Source organism: Streptopelia decaocto, assembly GCF_964273445.1.
Source record: "Streptopelia decaocto genome assembly, chromosome: 6".
Classification (NCBI taxonomy): Eukaryota; Metazoa; Chordata; class Aves; order Columbiformes; family Columbidae; genus Streptopelia; species Streptopelia decaocto.
The window spans coordinates 29979892-30001006 of record NC_138660.1 but is presented as its reverse complement, the minus strand read 5'-3'; the positions used below and the strand labels follow the sequence as shown (position 1 = coordinate 30001006).

General features: G+C 40.2%; 1 protein-coding gene across 10 annotated transcripts in view; it reads right to left on the bottom strand.

Moving 5' to 3' along the window:
* HECW2 (HECT, C2 and WW domain containing E3 ubiquitin protein ligase 2) overlaps positions 1 to 21115 on the bottom strand; it is a 113707-nt gene that overhangs the window by 58428 nt on the left and 34164 nt on the right. For 9 of the 10 annotated variants that reach the window (XR_014184445.1, XR_014184446.1, XR_014184447.1 and 6 more), the window contains 2 exons: positions 19003 to 19343; positions 476 to 583 (listed from right to left, as the gene is read on the bottom strand). Coding sequence is in view for 4 of the 10 variants with exons in the window: in XM_082056592.1 (XP_081912718.1) it covers positions 476 to 583; positions 19003 to 19294 (400 nt within the window). In the remaining 6 variants the exon portion in view is untranslated. Of the gene's footprint in view, positions 1 to 475; positions 584 to 5613; positions 5959 to 19002; positions 19344 to 21115 lie in introns of those variants that run through there. The other variant, XM_082056589.1, reaches the window with a different exon arrangement.

Genomic DNA, 21115 nt, shown 5'->3' with positions numbered 1-21115 from the left:
AAAATATAAAGTATTTGAAAAATACTTGCAAGGACTTCAGCTGAGAAATACCGATGCAACTGCACAGGAGTCTGGCACTTCCTAGAGTCAGATCTAACCTGTGCTGCATACTAACAAACATTAGGAAGCACTACTAGCTTATTACTTTCTCCTTTTGGTGTACTTACCGTTAATGTTTGTCCAGCTGAAATTTTAAACTTCTTGGGAAGGGACCTTATTGCGCGAGGCAATTTCTTCCTCCCTTTTAACGAAGCACGCTGCTTAAGAACACTTAAGAATACAAACGTACATCTAAGCTCAACTCCATTTTTTAGAATGGCCAGCAAATGCACTGGAAAATGCGGCCCCTTAGGGCAACGCGATCAGTTCCTTTGGTTTATCAGAGGGTTTGACAAAACAGATATCAAGTGCGGTGCTACTGACTTGCCCTGACCCAAAGGCATGTCTGCCTTACACCGGGTAAACAGGTACTTACATTCCATAAAATAGGGGCCAGGTTCAATTCGCCATACAATCTGTCCTTTTTGTGTGCCAGTCACTCCCCGATTCTTGGAATCCCAGAAATTGGCTGGTGAGTTCTCATCTGAAAGAGGAAAGAAAAAAAAATTAGTTAAGTAGTACTTAGGTTTTGTCTTATTTTAAACTCCTGTTCAGTTCAAGAGGCCGAGAAACAACAACCACCTTTTGTTTAAAAAAATAAACTAACTAGCAAAAGATAAATGGCTTCTCTTTTATAGTTGATACTTAGATCAGTTTACGCAGAGCGAGCAGACGTACACACAGCCAAAGTAAATACATGGTTTCCTGGAAGAGGTGACCTGCCAAGGTAAAGAATGACATTCCCAAAGTTCCCTGACTCACTGGAGAGTCTGTTGTGAACATAGAGCTGACTACAGCTTCAGCACAGGGTTATCACACCGCTCCGTGATGGGAAAATCTAGCATTCATTCCTTAGCTAGAAAGTATGGAATTGCAAATACAGGTATCAGGACCTACATCAGTTTTTCATCTATTCCTACATTGTAGAAACTAGAGAGTATTTTTATGCATACACTGAAAAAATCTGACACCTGCAGTTTCCTGACACATAAGGCAGCACTGTCATTTCATAAGCCAGGGACACAAATGAGCAATTCAGCAAAATACATTCAAAAGAGGAGAACTGAGAAGCAAACGGCACCTACAGGTCAGCTGAGCAATAGCTGTGTTTAAACCTCAAGAACTATGCTTTTTGTCCTAACAGTGACCAAAAAAGTCTTAGGGTTTGTTTTTTATTTACCAGCTGGTTTTCAGGCACTCACAACACTGAAGAGGGGGGAACAAAGAGGGGGGAATTATTTGAAAGGGCACAAAGGTTAGTTATGATGAGCCAAAGGAAGCCAACATAAATCCAACTTAACTTCTCTGGTACATGAAGTTCTTTGGAAATACACATCAAAACATTGTACAACTACATTCATAGGCAACTGATTCTTAATTAAATACCTGTGACCTTAATACCTGTGGCTTCAAATACAACCACCTAATTCTTGCCAGTACTTGATAACCATTAGCCTTAAATTAAAAAAAAACACAACAGAACAAAATAGAACTTCCATTTTATTACATATATTTGAGGGCATTCTGCAATCTTTAGTGCAGTCTGTACATTCCCAGCCCACCAAAAAAATGCTACCAGACACATGCTGAACTTGGGTGATTCCTCAAGCCAAGAGGTGGCCCAGACAAGGCACTGACATTTTTATGCCTTCAGGCAGGGGAGACTTGGAAAATTGTTAGAAAGCTGTGGTCTGAACACCTCAACGAGTCCAAAATAGTCCCATCATTCTAACAATGAGAAGGGACAGGAGGGTTCTCCTAATGCCTGTGATCCTTCAGCATTTAACACCCGCAAGCACAACTTTGTGTGTGTGGAATCAACAAGATGGGGCATAAACTGTGTGCACCGTGAAGTCAGGCACACAGGCAGTAAAAACTTAAAATACACATACCTATTCTTCATTACAGCAAAAAACTTCCAGAGGAAACAAAGCTGTATCTCACCTGTGTATTTCTTTTTTTTTTCAGAAAATGAAATATAAAGAGGGGCTCCCAAAGTACAGCCTGTAAATCATCCCATGGGCCTCGAAACAAACAAACGAGTAAAACAAAACCTACATCAAAATCTGTGTGTTGTTTACAATAACACTCTAACCGAAACAATGCACTTCTGGCTTATTTATTTCCTTTTTTTTTTATTTTCAAATGTGCCTTCCTAACCCAAGGCCCCAGTTCTATCATTCACAGGCACAACTTTGGAAGACACGAGATAAGAGCTTAATATCCAGCAAAACTACACTGGTGTCTGCTTTGGTTCACCATACGAACTTGGTTATCCAAACCACCGCTGCCAAAAGCAAGCAGATTACTTTAAAATTCCATTAACTGAAATACAGAACGTTTTCAATTATTCAGTGTTCTCATTACACCTCAGTAAATAAAGATGTATATGTAATAAAAAGCCCACCTCCCTTAACATGCTCTAGGTCTTCTGTAGTCAATTGGAGTCTGTTCATAATTCTAAGCAGAAGGACAGATATTGGGTATATTCTAAGAATAAAAAATGTTACGTTTATGGTTCAACAAATCGAGAAACTCTGAAGCAATGAAATATGCCTTTAACAGGGAAATTCCCAACATTAAGGCACAAGGAATTGTTCTTTGTTGTTTAAAATCAGTAACGAAGCCAATGGTCATTTTTACAGGGTCCTACATAACCGAATTTAAGCTTCTCAGCTGATGGTTACAAGAGAGTAGAACATTTTCTTACACATTATTGAACAAAATGCAACATTTGGATTTTCAGCCTGGATTTTCAGCCCTTTCATGAAGAACAGTCTCCTCTGTACCAATGGGGACAAAATCAGGGCCACTCTGCCCACAGGCACGTTGCCACCGCAACAGAAGGCGCTGGAGACAGCTGGACCAAAAATGTGACAGACCATCAGCCATCAACTCAAATTACAGAATATAGTTTGGATAGCTTTGATTTTCCTCTGAAACAGCTGATCGGGTTCCTTTATTCTACTTTTCTTATGCTATTCACATAGGGAGAAAATAACATCACTAATGCATATGGAAATAAAACTTCAAACCTCAGTTTATGGATTTCAAAAACGAGAGACTGAACAGCAAAAAATAAAGCGCATGACAACACTGAAGTACACAATATTGCTGCAATTTGCTTATAAAAACCAGTTAAACAATTATAGTCTTAGAAATATTCAGCTATATTATATTCAGCTATATTATATTCAGCACAAAAAGCGGTGTCAGAATTACCACTACCTCATGTCTCCTTTTCCCCAAAACATATAGATGTATGTACGCGTGTATACACACACATATACATACGGGCACTTTACAATGATATAGAATTATTATATATATACACATCGAACTATATAGCTAATTTTCCATAGGGAACTTCAACTTCAAGAAGTTCTAGTCCCCTTTTAGGCAGATAATTGTTGCTGTTTGTGAAACTGGCAGCTGTTCCAGAATCTGGGCCAAAACGTAGATATAAATATCCCTTCCCAGCACATAAAATATGCAACAAAATACTGTCTTACTGCATTGGTTTCTTGTTCAGTGAAGCTACACTCTGGAAGAAAGAAAACAATGCAAGATGCACAGTGTCTTTCTGTCTCCAGTAATTCTTAGACAGAAAGTATTACAGAAATTAACTCATTTTTCAAAGGTACAGCCCTTGCACAAACCAGCATACGTGAGATATTATGTTCTACCATGAAAAGCGGGTAGTAACATATCACTGTGTTGAACTTCACGCTGAGTAGTGCGCCTTGAAATCACTGCAAAGCAAATGTGTTCCAAGTAATAACATTTTCTTTCTTTAACTACTAAGAACTATCCAAACCTGGTATTAAGAATTGAACTCATTTCTTTCTACTTTCAGGCTTCACCATCATTACACCACCCTTAAATGTAAGTTAGATACCAAGGTATGGGATAAATGGATGAACAGCGCATTGAAAGAAGAAGGGATCGTTTTTGCAGAATTAATTTTCACAATAAAATTATCTGCAAAGCGTCCCCAAGGGGTAGGACTTGGTATTTCCCTCAGAATTTGGTGAGATTCCTCTTTGCCCATTTCTCCAGCCTGTCTGGATGGTCTGGTTTACCGACTGCTACTCCCTTCTATGCAGTATAGTTGCAGGAGACGGTGCTGAAAGCCCTGCTGAGCCAGTATCTGCCATCGGGAGCCTTCTGCGCAGCTCACGTTTTCTTCTTTGTGCCCTACTGCTTTCCCTATTTCTGTCTTGGGAAAAAAAGGATAAACTACCTGATATCCATCACCCCACAGAGTCATCTTCCATATCTTAAATCAACAAATAAATAAGATACGGTCTTCTATAAGACAGTTAAAAACCAAGAATGGCTACCAATTAATATCTGAACGACGCCGTACAGTCCCAGTGCACAGACAGGTCATATGCAAACAAGTGCTCATTTTCCAGTCCCAGCTTCTGTGGTCAGCAGTGTCAGTTTATGTGATAAAAAGCTTGTCTGCAGCAATACGAAGGGTTTTTATTCTTCAAATCCAAAAACATTACAGAAGTCACAACCTCCGATTGTGGAAACATCACAGGTTGCTTATTGCATAGGAAAAAAGTTTAAAATTCCCTATAGCAATGTAAGAGCTTTAAACTTTTGCACCTTGATCTCTTTTCTATAGCACATTTATAAAGATGCTTATGTAGAGCTCAGTGAGAAGTTGATGCTTAACAGACTCCCAGCGTCACTGAATGGTTTTAATCATACATAATTTTTATCTTTCACCACCATATATGCGTATTCTAATTCACAGCTCTTGAAAAATCCACGCGGCTTAGCTCAGAAAAGATCAATCGCATTGGTGACACCATTGTACTGCTGAATTATTCTGTTATCCTCATTTGGGATTTACATCCCAACCTCCGTTTTTCAGCCCTTTCTTGGAAGATGTTTTATGCAAAATCTTTTGAAGTGCTTGTATTGTTTATTCTTTACTTAAAATTTTAAATTAAGCTCAGATTGTTAAAATGCTGACTTCCTCCTTAGCGTGTTAGGTTAATGTTAATAAATTCTTGGGCACTGAAGATGATGTGTGCGAGGCACCCCATTATTAAGAGGAGTAACCTCTAATCATTTCAATTCTAGAAATGCTAAACAAAAAATTCCATGGCTAATCATTAAAGTAGCACAATACTTACTGAACTAATGAACTGAATAATTTTCTCCTTTGTATCCAAGATATGCTTAAAAGTAATTGAAAACTGCATTAGGACACATTTAAAGGAGAAGACAAATTTTACCACCTGAGGCCTCACTCCTTTTCTGGAAAGCCGGTAAGTAAATTAACGATTTCAAGGCTGAGATTCCATGGCAAGTAATTATTATAATACATAATATTATGTCAACTCATTTAAAATACACTCTATATCACTTACTACTGTACAAACAAACATTAACCCACTATGTACAGCTTACCTTCTGCAACGGAAACATTGCTCACAAAAGACAGCACATCGTTGAAATCAAACATCAACACCTTGTTGCACCTTCTAGCCTCACCTGGCCAATCCAAAGGATGGATCCCAAACTGCATTCCTCCATCTGAGCCCAATTAACAAGCCGAAGAATAACAAAAACACGTATGTTTTGCAGGAACGGATGCTGAAAATAGCATCCCTGCTCCCAATCGCAAATGGTATTTTCTACAAAAGTTGCTTCCTGGCCGCAGCCTGTGCAGCTCCAGTTCAGAGGCTGTAGCTCCGTTGCGTAACCTCAGCTCTCCCTTCCTCTTGTCATCTGAAGGAAAGCGTTTGAGACGGATGTTCTCCAGCTCCCCGGCAGTTTCAAGCAGTTACGCACAATCCTCTGCCCCTTCTCCTTTAACCGAGGGTTTATCTAGGTTCAAACAGCCCGACTTAAAACATATAAAGCGTTACGTCCTTTGCGCTCGGCTATTTGTGGCCACTCCCCTCTGAAGGGTACAGGATGCGCAGCCCCGTCCTCCCTGCGCTTCCTTCCTCGCCTTGTCCCGGGGAGGATCCCGAGCCACCGAGGATCCTTAAACCCCAGAGATGACGGCGAGGCAGCCACAGCAAAGAGCACAGCAGGATCCCACTGGAACTGACGGGTTTTATTTACACAGAGAGGGAATGGCAGGAAGATGTGTCAGGGGAGGGTCAGTTGGACATGAGGAAAAGGTTCTTCACCCAGAGGGTGCTGGATACTGGAACAGGCTCCCCAGGGAGGTGTCACAGCCCCAACCTGACAGTGTTCAAGAAGAGACTGGACAACATCCTCAGACACACGGTGTGAACTGTGGGGTTGTCCTGTGCAGGGACAGCAGTTGGACTCAATGATCCTTGTGGGTCAACTCAGAACATTCTATCATTTTGCTCTCCTGCACAACTTCCCCACAAATCCAGGTGTTTTAGCCAAGATGGGACTGCTCCATGACCTGTGGCCGGATGGAGCTGCCTTGACCCCAGAAGTGCACTGGGCAGCCCTGAGCAGGAGATGAGGAGATGGCAGAGCTGCTCTTGCCCCGTCTCCTCTCACAGGCTGCTCAATCCCACCTCGGCGCTGGGGCTCAGACAAGACCGCGTTTTGCCAGAAGCTGTGACTGCTCGCAAACCTTCCAGTGGTGACCTACAGCTCCTTCAGCTTACAGCAAGGACACAAACCTTGCCAAAGTGGCCCCAGAACCACAAGAAGGAAAAGGGTATTAAAGGTATCTTTGTAATCTAGTCCGTGGTCTGCAGGTCATTCATACCTGGCTTGAAGGCTTTCCAAAAAATGCTTCCAGTCAAAGAAATTAAGATGGACTTCCTGCTAACGAAGAACTGAAAGCTATTGCATTGATTTATGCTTGCATAAGCCACTCTAGGAATTGTATTTTCAAAGAACAGGAGAGGAAAGCACACCAGAACGGGGCTACTGGAAGAGACATTTCAAACACTGCTGTGTGCTAAAGGGCTGGAAACTGTTCTCCCTCGAATGCCAACAGAGCAAACCCACAAAATGTTGATATTAGAATTCTTGGACAGTCTTAAAAGCTGCCTAAGAAGCTACGAGATCCTACTACATGCTATCCCACATCTCTTTTCCTAACTCTTCAGAAAACCTGGACAGTAATGAAAATATAAGACACTAATCTTGAGCCGAGAAAAGCAGGGGCAGAGATGTAAGAGATTCCACTGGCATTCCCTTGGGCAGCCTCTGCAACACCAACACCACACAGATTATCTTGCTGACATTTATTGCACTCAATTAATTCACACAGCAAGAGCAATTATTAGTTTTGCTACCTGTGACTCCGGATGGCCAGGAATAAACTATATTTCTCAAACCTTTCACTCCCACTTCAGCTGCAGAAGCAGAGCAAAGCCACCCCATCCAGCCCATCCAAACACTACACGCTCAAACCTTTTTGCTATTGAAGCTTCAATTCGGAGTGGCAAGATCCTCGCTCTCATCTTCACACATAGCCTTTATTCTGACACCAGCCATAAGACAGGCTTTGCTTCTTTTTCAAGGATTATATGTTACTAGTAATAATATTACCACATTTATTTTCCTGCTATATGCACACTAACACTTCAACGTGTGGATCAGAGCATCTCCATGTGCCCTCACACAATGTGATATTCTGAGGTGCAGCAGCAGCTCTAAGGATTAATTAACTAGAATGCTGGACAAAGATAATGAAAAAAAGTACTTTTTTCAGATACATGGCACAGTGCCATGGTAGGAATAAAGTGGAATTCCACTTCTGTGTGTTCTAAGCAAAGACATCACTTAAATTCAATGCATTCAAAGACAAAAATAAATCCTTTCACCCATCTCACTGGCAAAAATTCAAAAGCGTAACAATAGGAAGGAAATGACCTCAAGCTTAACCTCTTTCCTGAAAATCTTATTAATTCTCCTCCAGAAAATGATGTGCATTTCATTCCCACGTATACGTCAGGTTCCACACACAGACCAGGCTCACCTGGAAGCCAGACCCTGCACCGCACACAGACACGATGCTTTGGGGTTTCTGCAATGTGCCGCAAAATCTGGATACTATGAGAAAGCCATAATGCTAGACAAAAAGTAAAAGTATTGTTATTTAAAAATATTGAACTCGAGAGTAACTCTGACAGATGGTACAGCACGCCCATAGCCATAAAGACCATTAAATACTTCATCATACTGCAATATATTGAGGAAAATGGGAGCCTCTATCTCCCCTGTACCATCACCCTTGACACTTTCAGCAATATATATATATATATGTGTGTGTGTGTGTTTATGCACTTTGCTGTGTCTCATACCTTATTAAAACTCTGATCCAAACCCATCTTCACAGCCACAATTCCTGCACAATACGTTCCCCTCTGTGATATCCAGTTCCCAACCATAACCCCAAGCACATCCCAACACTCCCACAACCTTGGGGTCTAAATGTGATCCTCTCCTGCTTTTAATGGCTGCAAGTCCAAGAAAAAACTAACAAAAACCCACCTCTGTGTCTACAAGTATCCTAAAGGCCTGTTATTCTGGGACAGGACTGTTTATTTAGCAAATGTAGAAACACAAGCCATTTTTGCTAATTAACTGTAAAAGGTCATTTTGGAGATAAATACTGTCAGAGCTAAATGTAAAAAGAAAGAAAAAAGGAAGAAACGGTATCTACGCTTTTCTGTGCCGGTCCAAGTTTATTGTGGAATGTTTTTCCTCATTTTCCTTCGCAACCACAACCTTATATGGTGTCAGATAAGCACTCGTTTGCTCGAGCCGTGCACAGAAGAGGATTTGCAGCTTCTGAAGAATAAAGGGCACGCGCTTTTATCTGTGACCGTGTTCTCACCACAAGTCTTTGCCAGAAAAACTGGAAAACACAACAAAGTATTCCTGCTGGGGAAGACATGATACCAGCAAAGCTGTGCTTTTGTCAACATAGCCTATCCTGCCCCAGGAGAAATTCTGTTGGTAAATAAACATTACCAACAAAAGCACAATTTTGCTCCTGCAGCTGCGCTTACAGAGCGGCTTTCTGTGCGCGGCTGCCTTTGGACAGATCGGGTGTCATCTCACCGCCAGCAGAAGAAGTGAGGGCTCATTCATCCCATGGCCTTCATGCTGGTTTTATACGGACCCGCAGCATCTGGTCATGTATAGAGACACCCAACGCACAAAGCTACCAGAGACGCTGGCAGTTCTGCGTCATGGTTTTTGTTTCCTCTGCAATAAGATCATTATTATAATTCAGTTTGCTGCTGCTCTCTGACAACGGTACCTGTTTTAATGTTCTACAAACTGGAATATTCATGCTAGTTAAAGTTTGGACAGCACTGAGTCGCCTACAATATAAAGGAAACCAGACTGCATAATGTAACAATCTCTTCTGGGTTTAATTTTTGTAAAATTTATGCTCATTTGAGAAGCATGACTAGCTCATAAACTAACCTTAAGTACACTTTATTCCACATGTCATTCTCCTGTAACTAACCCTTCAAAAAGTGTTTTATTCTTGTGGAATGGTCAGCAAACACAATTGTCATGACCAAAGGGCCTTCAAATAGAGTCAAGATGACCATATGCTCTTTCACTTTTGTTTGTTTGCAAATCTAAAAATGAACCACCATTTTGACTCATTATGGAACATACATCTGCCCTTTAAACACCACACACATCACTGAAACGCACACGTGTAAAAAGCACAAGTATCTAAGGCAAGAACCAAGCCTGTTACTACCTGTATAACAGACTCCAAAACCTCCTGCCCTAATTAACAGGACCCTAATTATTAGCAGCCATCCTAATTCCCATGCCCTATGGTATGCAAGTACTTTAAAAAACACATCAATTTTGCAAACACTTTTGACAAGTATTGTGCTTATTTCCTTTTTGCATCCTCTGGTCCTAAAACTGGCTTTATGATATATTGTTAGAAACTATAATTTATTAGAAAGGTTTTCAGGTTAAGATATTTATCAAGTTAAAAACCTCACCTGACAGATAGTCCTCAAAACTACTAGAAAGCAAGGAGTAATTATTGATCAGAGTAGCCCGCAATAATTTTAAAAGCCCCATTCTAACTTACTCAAGTGTTTCAATTTCTGCAGTTATCTTCTACAAAACCTGTCCCGAATTCCCTGGTGCATTATCCAATGATGAGTTTTTCCATTCATATCCTAACAGACACATTACTGGCCGAAATATTTACATTGGAGCAAGTGATGGAGAACATCCCTACAGCACAAAGGATGAGCTTGATCACTACAGATCGGGAACTGCCACCTACTACTGTGTGCAACATCTTGGCAACAAGACCTTCCAGAGATACAAACACCAACCAAGTGTAAGCAGCTACACCTGAAAAACAACTTCTCCAATCTCACTCAACAAAATAAAGGAGCCCATCAGCACAAGGGCCGTGCCACTCGGCAAGAGCTTGCGCTGCTAATCCTCGATTCACGCCACGACTTCGCGTGAAAGAGCCACAGGCCCAAAGAGATTCATCAGGTATAGAGAATAACTCTGAATAAATCATAGAAATATCTTTAATTGTATATATGCAAATGGCAAGCAGACAAAAAGGCTAAGTTCAATAAATACACCTATTTCCTAGAAATGAACAAATAACACAACCCAGAAGAAAGTACAAGAGATAAAAGGTATGTATTTCTTCTTAAATCCTTCTAAGGGCTTAACGCATCCTAATGAGCTGAAATCTCATTAGTGGGGAGCTCTCAGGCGTTAAGGGCCAGGAAGCCCTCCCTGGCCAGGTGGCACTTTGTACCCATGGCCACAGAGGAAAACGAGAGGATTCGCAAAAACACCACGGGAAGTGGTTTAACTGCTCACACGTTCATACTCTCCACCAGTTACACGTGGCTTTTTGCGCAGGTGAAAGCTCCAACCAGAATCACTGATTTTTATTTATAAAAAGATTGATTGATTGATTGGTTGATTGATTTTTAAATGGTGTGTGAAAGTTTTCTTTATTGCTGGGGCTAAAGGGCTAAAGCAAGAAAGGCCAGCTGCAGTGTACCCACAGAAGAGAGACAATCCCTGGGAGGAGCAGGGGTTTTCCTACATACAGCAACTGCTATTTAGGGCTCCAGGAGGTTAGTTTGGATTTGGCCTTCTCAGCAGGTTGATGGTTCAAACCCTGCAACTATTGCAATAGTGTAAATACCTCTGGATTTCCCCCAGTGTGTTATCTGTCCACAGCAGGTGAGACAAGCAATTCACACCTGAAATGAGAGGGCAGGCTGCCTGGATTCCTCAGCTTCGCTTTTCACTGCATTATTTCATGTAGTTTCTGACATTGCCTGATCAATAATCTTCTTAATCTGTCCCAGACTTTGGACAGTCACAATATCAGCTGGCATTTCATTCCCAGGGTTCAAAGCCCATTCCAATGTCTAAAACAGAAACATTTCTAAAGACCTTTGTTTTTTTATGATTTCTCACTGCCTTTTACAAACCTTTCTGGTTTCTGAAAGTTGTCAATAAAATATGTCTCTGCAGTGCACACTTCTTAAGGATCTTGTGGGATTTAATATTCCCTTAGCAGCTGTTATTATTTTAAGTTTATCTTCAATACTGTGATCTGTTTAAACAGGAATGCAAACTAGACTATTGTTGTCATCTGACAGTAATAGGCTTCTTAGGGAATTTATTAGAAAGTCAGAAGCTTGCTGGTTTGGAGTAGAGAAAAATATTTGTATTTAAACAATAGGCTTTTGGCATACTCCAGCTTTTCAGTAATCTAAACCAAATGTAAAACCCACTGAGTCCCTTATTGGTAGATGACAACAGCCATCAGAACACAATATGGTAGAATATATGCAAAAAGCAATACACAAAACAAACAAAAAATAAACCTATGGTTTTGAAAGTACATAAAAACGCTTTCTTACAGAAAAAAAATCCTGTTCAGATTGGTTAAATTACGCCTAACTATGCACAATTTCATACAGCGAGCTCTGATCCTGAAAACTTCGTCTATACCTTTTGTGAACTGAGTCCCTGGGGCATAATTTTCAGCTGAGCTGTGGTTGCTGCATTTCTGTATAATTTTAAAACATATATCATCGATTACTTGAAAACGCAGCGTGTCCCAGCACCAGCACACTGACACTGCAGAATTTAACTGCACAATTAAGGAATGACTATAGACTTGAGGCGACGGGTGAGCACAGACTGAATTCTGACCCGGTTCACTTTTCAGAAAGTCTTTTTCAGCCATTTCCACCAAACAATTCAGTGTGATTACACATGGTATTAATTTTCAAGCAGACCCAGGATAACCCAGCGACAGTTCAGGAGCGCAGCGCATTCTAAATTTGCACATGGACTGTCAAAGATGCTATTTTTGCAAGGTAGACAAGCAGAGGAAATCTAACTTGGTCACACACTTAAGAATAACTAAGAAATAACCGGAATCCTGCTTCAGAAAATATTTCAGCTGCACTGAACACCACGACAAAGCCACTGCTAAAGCTGCAACTTCTAATACGTGCTGCTACTTTACTCCGAAAGGTCATATTAAAAAGCTTATAAATCAAAGTGGCCCACACACACTCCAACGAGAGTAATGCAGCAAGTCAACTGCTCATAGCTGTGAGTCATGGACAAACACTGACAGAAACCAGAAAACCAGAGGCAGAGGAATTTTTGGAGAGAGGATCAGCTGGATTTTTTTTTCATACCTGCGTTTATCCAGGTCTCACCGTTTTTAGACACTTTACACACCAATAGGCTCAACTCCTATGCAGTTACTCTGCACTTTCTTCTTTTTGTTGTGATATGAATGTATTCAAATTTTTCTGGAGTGCCTGAGAAGTCGCCAGTGTGTCACCTGTTTGGAGATGGGATATTCATTGCTTGCATCAGAGACTTTCTGCGTAATACACTAAATACATCAGGGACTTTCTGCGTAATACACCAAAGCAGGGCAATCTGGCTCCAAGTTCAAAGTTCAGATCTACATCCAGATGTCCAGCCTCTTAAAAATTCCAGAACATCTGGTTTTCCTTTAGTTTGGCTCATCAGAGAGAAAACCCCAAACCATGACATTTGATGCTGGCTCCCTCACTTCAGTCCCTGACTTGCTGCATTAATTCCTGGGAAGCAAAGAAAATCCCAAAGCCTTGCCTACCTGCTGTACAAGTCATATATGTTACTAAAATGGTGTCATCTTAGTTATTTTTAACCAAACTATGTCGCTTTCCAGCCAGCTGCCGGTGCGGTGACTCAGCAAAGCCCCGTGCAGAGAAGCTCCTGAAATTCAGGATGTAAATTGTTTGTTCGTGACGGAATCAGGAGAGAAGGACACGGCCCCTGCAGCCTTCAGATTCCAGGATGCTGTTTTAAGAAAGCTCGGTAGCCCGCAGCTCAGCAACTTCACATTACTCTTCTTCATTTACACTCACGTTCGGTGGCTTCCTTAACTTGGCATCAGAGATTCTGTCTGTCTGTCCTCCCAATCCACGCCTCTCTTGTGCTGATACCTGAAAACATACCCTACATTTCTAACAGCAAAGCTCAGGTGGCTCTTTTGCATTATTTCCTCCCAAAACCTTTTGAAACATGCAGTATATATAATAGATTTTCAAATAATATTTCTAAATTAGTATCCACATAGCTATCAATGGTGTCTATGATTCTGAACACGGTATCCTCTATTCGGTAAGCAATTTATTTCAGGAGGTTGACTCATTTCCTTCAAGCTCTTTCAGCTATCTGTTGTGACTGAAAAATATTCAGAAAATTTAGAAGTACTCAAGGAAATGAGCCAACACATCCTGGAAGAAATTCATCCAATACACACACAATAAGATAAGTCAGTCTTAAGATTTCTACAGAAATGAGCAGGAGGAAGTTCTAAAAAAAACCCAAAATATTTTCTGTGAAACACAAGGTTTGTTGCCCATCATCCTAACGCTCCTTCTGCCCACTTTAAAAGCGACGTACTCTGGCTAAGCAGGAAGGTGAAGTATTTTGGGGTGTTTAGTTTGATGGTGGTGGTGGTTTGTTTTGTTTTTATCCTGTAAAGACAAAAAACCTTCCTTGAAATAGTTTAGCAAAACTTCCCAATATTTACAATTAAAAAATTGCTGCCGTTATGCTTCATGAGAACTTTATTTCAGATCCCTGGTCAAACTATAATACACATCTCAAGACAAAGAATTTCAGTGAGATGCATAATACAACCACAGAACCACCTCAACATGGAATGGTTTGGGTTGGAAGGGACCATCAAAGCTCATCCCGTCCAACCCCTTCCATGAGCAGGGACATCTTCAACTAGATCACAGGTAGAAGGACAAAGAAACACAAAGTCCCTAAGGCCTTCAAGGGTCTCCAGCAATGCAATCAAGTGCACCATTTTGGAAAAGTCTTTGAAAACTAAAAGCAAAGAACGAGAAGCTTTTTTGCAGCCTTTCCAAGAACGAGGTTTCATGGTTTTGAATATATAAAATCACGACAGGAACAAATGAAAATCCATTTTTCACGACAAAGTAGTTATTACAAATTGCCTTTGCCCTTCTCTGCATTCTCACATACTTATGAAACATCAAGAGTGTGACAAGTATTTTGAGTACTCTCAGTCATTAAGCAAAATAAGACAGTTTTTCATTAAAACATTTCGCTGTCATTGCCTATTAGACATAAATTTAGCAGCGCGACAATGCGGAACAGATGCCTGTGGCTTGACGTTGACCAAGCGGGGACGCCTGCAGATGTGCAGGGCTGGCAAAGAACTCCAATTTGCTGTTGGTCTACAGCTGGGATTGGCACTAGGCTGTGTCTGTCTAATGTTGGTATTTGTGATAAGTATGTGGAAAAAGCTGCCTTGCAATACCTCACTTGCTGCTGACTTAGTGATATTGAAGGAAAGGCCACCCCTTGAGTGGGCTGATGAAAAAGCAAAGGCATTTCAGTCTCATTCTCTCCTTTCTTCCTAGATCCTGACATGCTCAGCTACTTTTTCCCCACCACGGCATTTGGTACTTTGTCCTCAGTTGCGAGCTAGTGAATTTTGCTCAAAAATCAGAGTACGGACAGCATAATAACCTTCTCTTTACTGCAAAAGCTAGATAACATTTGTAACAGGTGCTTTCTTTATGTATTTTCTTTGCATGCAACAGATACCTTAAAATATACACTCACTGCATTGAAATGATATTTTTTAAATACATTTGCTGAGCTGTTTTCTATCATCAAATGGACATGCCACCCAGTGTTTTCAAAACAATTTGGGAAAAACAAAATCACTGACAACTGGATTGAAAAAGCAGTTCCATTAATTCATCTATGGATTTGGTTCTTTTAAGTAATAGATTATGGATTAGTTTTGCATTATGAACAGTATTAGAATCCCTCCCGTAAATTTTTTATGAAGTTCTTGGCTCCTTCACCTGCATGGATTTATTAATGACTATAAGAATCTGAATTAATAGAAAAGTGTCGTAAGCTGAATGTTAAATATAGTCTGTTAAGGACTTCACTGATGAAGTTAAAACTAGTAGCACTTAAAAAGATGAGAAACATGCATATGAGGACTCTGAAACTAACATTTTATTGGTGGGTATGTTTAATATAACCTTTTAATATATGCTGATATTGGACACACAGGTTCTTATATTATAACTGGAGGAGGTTGCTGAAGGTGCCAATATTGTCAAGCCCATGGTTTGCAGGCATTAGCAGCAGCCAAAATGAGGAGTAACCACAAATTAATACTGTTATGCCTAATAAGACATAATAGACATTAACAGCACTGCTCGGATTTTAAAGTACGGCAAAGTACTCACATCGCTAAAACAGAAAATCAAGTGAATAAGCAGGCTTTGCTGGAAGATAATGAAGTTATTACTTTTTATGTTTGCTATAATGGAAGTCAGAGAAATCTTTTGGGTATGAAGTTTCTTAACATTTTATAGTCTGTCTAACATAAGCCACTATTTTAAGTGTATTAAAGGCAGTTTATGTGAAAGCTTTTTTCTTTTTAATCTTGTCTGACCTGAAATGGAAAGGCTCCAAAGTCCATTACCCCAGGAGACTTACCGAAAACACAGATCCTATCTAAATTGCCCTATATAACTCTGCAACAGGCTTTTTTGCTTTGATTTTTGTTTTTGTAATGCTATTGTGGATCCATGAACTAAGTTGAACAAAAAGCCAAGCAGCCTGTGAAAAGCAACTAATGGAAATAATGACCTTTGATAGGCAGCATTATAAATGTGCTAAGGATCTCTAGAATAAGGGCACGCGTCTCATAATTAGGACTGCATAAATTAACACAAAATAGGCCAACCTGAGCAATTTGGCTATGGGAGTTCATCTATTTAAACCAAAAGTAGGGTTTGCTTCTCTCTCCTGACTTCTTTATTTTGTACTTTCTGCTTTCTTTAAATATGAGACTCCATGGTAACCCATCAAACATCAAGATTCAACTTCCCTGAGCATCCCATGAGTGGTCGAGTGTCCACCTGTGAATCCTTGAACTGTTCCCACTTCCCAAGGAAGCCTTGATGCCCTGTCGCTACAATAGCGGAAAGAAAACTAGGGGGGGGAAAAAAGGAACTAGAAATAAGTGCTACACAGTGGCAAGAAAACTGGGATGGTCTCGTATTCCCTTCAAACTGAATATTCATTATCTTCTTTGATTCCAACTGGGTCCAATACTTTGTGCAGCCTTTCTCACTGGAGAACTTCAGAGTCTGAGTACTCTTGCCATAGCAAGATTCAGATTCCTCTTAATTAGAAGAAAAAAAACTCTTTAAAACTCCGATAGCTTAAATATGGTGTGGAACAAACATTTTGAAAACACGCACGTACAGAGCAAAAGCTGGGGAAGTACAGGACAAGCAAACGTCAGGAGGCTAATAGGATGCAAAGTGTGTTTGTTAAATTCCGTAGTCTTCTACCACTTCAAAGATGAAGAAGGTTTTCACTCTAAATCCTAGTTTAGCTCTCAAAAAACCCTGAGACAATTGAGAATCTTGCCTCTGGAGCTAGAAAGCTGCTTCAACAAACCCTGATGGACAGGGCTGTTCAGGCTGCTGAAACCAGAGTTCAGACAGTACAAACCCAGCAATAATCAGGAAAAAGGATGTTTGCCTTCCCAGAATACGCCGTGTCCCTCACATGAGCTTTTGTCCTGGGAATCCTTAGGAATATGCTGGAAAAGAAAAAGACCCTCAACGAGAAAACAGCTCACATTTGAGCTGTACACGGCGGTAAAACGGAGGGAGATACATGTAAAGTACCCAAGCCAGCAAAATCTCACAAGTATCTAAAAACATTTCTTAAAATACAAAACTCTAGAATGACTGAGCATGAATTTAGCTATGTGGAGCTATGCAGATTTTTTGCACAGTGAGGTTTAACTTGTAGCATTTAAAAATGAAAGATCCAAAGTTACAGCAGAGGAGCATCCTGTGGCCGTTAAACGGAATTAGCATCCAATAAGACATGCGATCTTCTCTACAAAGTATTTGTCCATTTACGACTTCCTTCCCTTTTTTAACAAACAAACAAACCCAACAGAAGTCTGGAAAAAATCCACACACACCTAAAATAAAAATCAGTCCTTCAGAATAAGATGATACTGTGTTTCTCAGCTTAGGCTTTTTTATTTTTCAAAAGATAACATCTGTTTTTATAACCACCTAGCAGGCCAAACATTCCACTGAACTGATACTGTGCTTACAGAAATCTCCATCTACTATCCTATGCAGTAAAACCACACTCATAAGCACAGAACTAACAGCTTCCTCATGATAGAAAACTAATGAGACAGCTAATTGAATCAACGAAAGAATGAAGAGGGAAGGCAGTTTCCCAGTGTGTCATTTTCAATTCCTTTTATAATGGACGTATTCTATGAAATTAATTGGAAGTGAACATTTACCTGGATTGCTTCAGACCTTTGCCAGATCTCTGTGTACTAGTGCCTGAGCACAGAATGATGTTCACTTCCAGAATTTCACCTTCTGTTCATTTACATAATGAACAACCTTTTTTCTTCCCCCAAAACACACTGATCCAGCTTTCATCACAGTTAATTGTACAACCAACAGAAGAAAAAAGCCACAGAACCGTGCTTTTGGTTCTGTAAATAAATAAGAGCAAAATATTTGCCTTTTTCTGTTCCTAGCTCCTTGAAAAATGCGGCTTTCTTAGAGACATGGGGGTACATGTTGTCTCACATTAGCAACCACACACAATCTTCGCTGCCTTCAGGAGCCAGTGCCAGAGGAGAGGGAGTTTCTAAGAGAAATAGTTTTGATTGTAAAGAAAGAACAGGATGCATAACCTCAAGTAACTACATTGAATATGAATAATAATAATAATAATAACAACAACGGAGTTTTTAGTTTTAAATATATTCATCCTTGAACATCTGGCTCCTGAGCAAATAAGGAGAGAATGTCCTCAGCTGCCAAAGGAGTAAGTAGGAATTGTGTGTACTTCATGTACACAAATTCTCACCCCTTCAGAACTGCTACAATTCCATTCTACAAAATCAAAGAGTTATGCAAAATATATTTTCACAAATATTAAGATTTTACGTGTCCAGAAAACTGTATAAACATTGGCGAGTAAGCATGTCAAGTTACATGATGACTATGATACTCTGAATTTTCCAGCATGTAAGCCAGCCACCAAAGGTGAACAGAGAAAACCGTATGCACATTTGTTGTTTAAGAAGAATACATTTCATCTTCTAGCAGGTCACTGTGAAAACAGGTCTCCATTAATTAGAATCATGTTTTTACATAGCTCACTACGCTAAGAAAATCAAAGAGAAATCCAAGCTAATTCTCTGCAGTCTTACCTCAACTCTAGATTAATCACGTGGTGAGCCAGAATGCGTATCAGAAAAGATGAAGTGGCAAAAGAGCAAGAAACACACCAAAATATTACAACATGGCTCTGACTTACCTATGTGATAAAGTCCTATCCAGTCAGTCGGGTCTACTTCTTCTTTAATATCCCAGAAAATGATGAGGTTCTGCGATTGCCCCAAGGTGTATTCGTACATACTGGCTGTCAGGCTCGACCGGCTGTCCGAGGTCACCAGGTCGGTGTCGCTGTTGGCACGTTGCAGGTTCATGTTCTCGGCCATGGTGCCCTGAGATGCCAAACTCTGCAGGTTCTCCGGGCTCAGGGTGTAGCGGAGCTGCGGGTTGCGCCGGCGCACGAAAAGCAGGTGTTCACGGGCTGAACTGGCCATCTCTTCACCGCCGCTCCCACTTTACGTGAAGAAGTTGTTGTTCAGAGATCTATCACGAAGAAGACAAAAATAAAGTGTCACAGTGAGACAGCAGGTTACTCAGTCAAATATTAAATGGAGAGGCATTAGTGCAAAAATGTTCCTACAGAAGCCTAAAATGGACTGAGTAAATTATTTTACTTCATTGCTCTACTGCAGCCACCTTGCAACAAAATTCAGAGTTAACCACACACCGTGAAATAACATTTATAAGCCAGAAAGCAAAACATCCAAGAGCATCTATCAAGCAAGAACAGGCACAGTAACAAAGCTAATTGAAGTCTGGCAAGTAGCCTGAAGAGTGAAGAGATAATGAACTCCTCTGCCACAGAAATCACAGCAGTATACGACGTACTTTCACTTAGATGTGTTAGTTTCCCGCAATACACTCTAAGCACTGGATGTTCAGAATCAGGGAAGTATTCGAAATATTAATAAGGTCAGACATATTTCAGTAGCAACATGATATCACAGATTTATGCTACTATAAAATCAGTTTGGAAGGATTTTATTTTTTTAAGATACAAAGCATAGATTCTGAGATTCTCTGTACCATACAAAAACATGCCGGACTGTTGACTGAGGTACTTTAGACTACAGATACATATATATAGATATATAGATATAGATATATATAGAGAGGTTAGAGAGGTTAGAGAGGTTAGAGAGGTTAGAGAGGTTAGAGAGGTTAGAGAGGTTAGAGAGGTTAGAGAGGTTAGAGAGGTTAGAGATAGATGATAGATGATAGATGATAGATGATAGATGATAGATGATAGATGATAGATGATAGATGATAGATGATAGATGATAGATGATAGATGATAGAGATAGATGATAGAGATAGATGATAGAGATAGATGATAGAGATAGATGATAGAGATAGATGATAGAGATAGATGATAGAGATAGATGATAGATGATAGATGATAGATGATAGATGATGATAGATGATAGATGATAGATGATAGATGATAGATGATAGATGATAGATGATAGATGATAGATGATAGATGATAGATGATAGATGATAGATGATAGATGATAGATGATAGATGATAGATGATAGATGATAGAGATATACACACAATTAACCCATGTCAGCTTGTCTGTGCATTCAGATTTTGTTGGTGTTTTCCATCAGCAACCAGAGGTCTCATGTTATAAATTCCAGAGCTTTCCTCTAGCCCTGAGACAGCCTGTGCAGTCATCGCCGCCTTGGTCACGCTGGCCCCATCATACCAGAATTATCCACGGCTACTAAAAATACCGGCATTTGAAAACACGCCTCACATCACTCACAATCCCAGATAAATGATCGGAAAGACAAGAATAGCAAAATATTAAGGGAGAACGGCTTATAGAAGGAATCGGCGATGGGGAACCTCCTGCCATAGGAGGAACATGGAAGTTTCCTTATCTAAGCTCCATGACTTTGCCTGTTTCAAAAGCTGCACTTTATATCAACTCATTGGTTCTTTATTTGACAGAAACAGTTCACATTTGGCAGAACCATATGTTTTCAGAAGAAACTGAATTTTCTGTTAATGTGTTTTTCAGTCAAAACTGTGAAAATGATCTTCTGTACTCTGTTTCCCTGGAGTAGGAACTAGCTATTTCCCCCAAAGCCAAACCAGTCCAGTGGTAACTCCAGAGCTCACCGGGCTGGTGAAGTCTTGGGCTTCTTACACTCTTCGTACAATTTGAAAATATTATTTCAACATTTCTCACCAGACTGCAACTTCACCAGTGACCACGTCGGTTATTCCACTATAGCATCTTCTG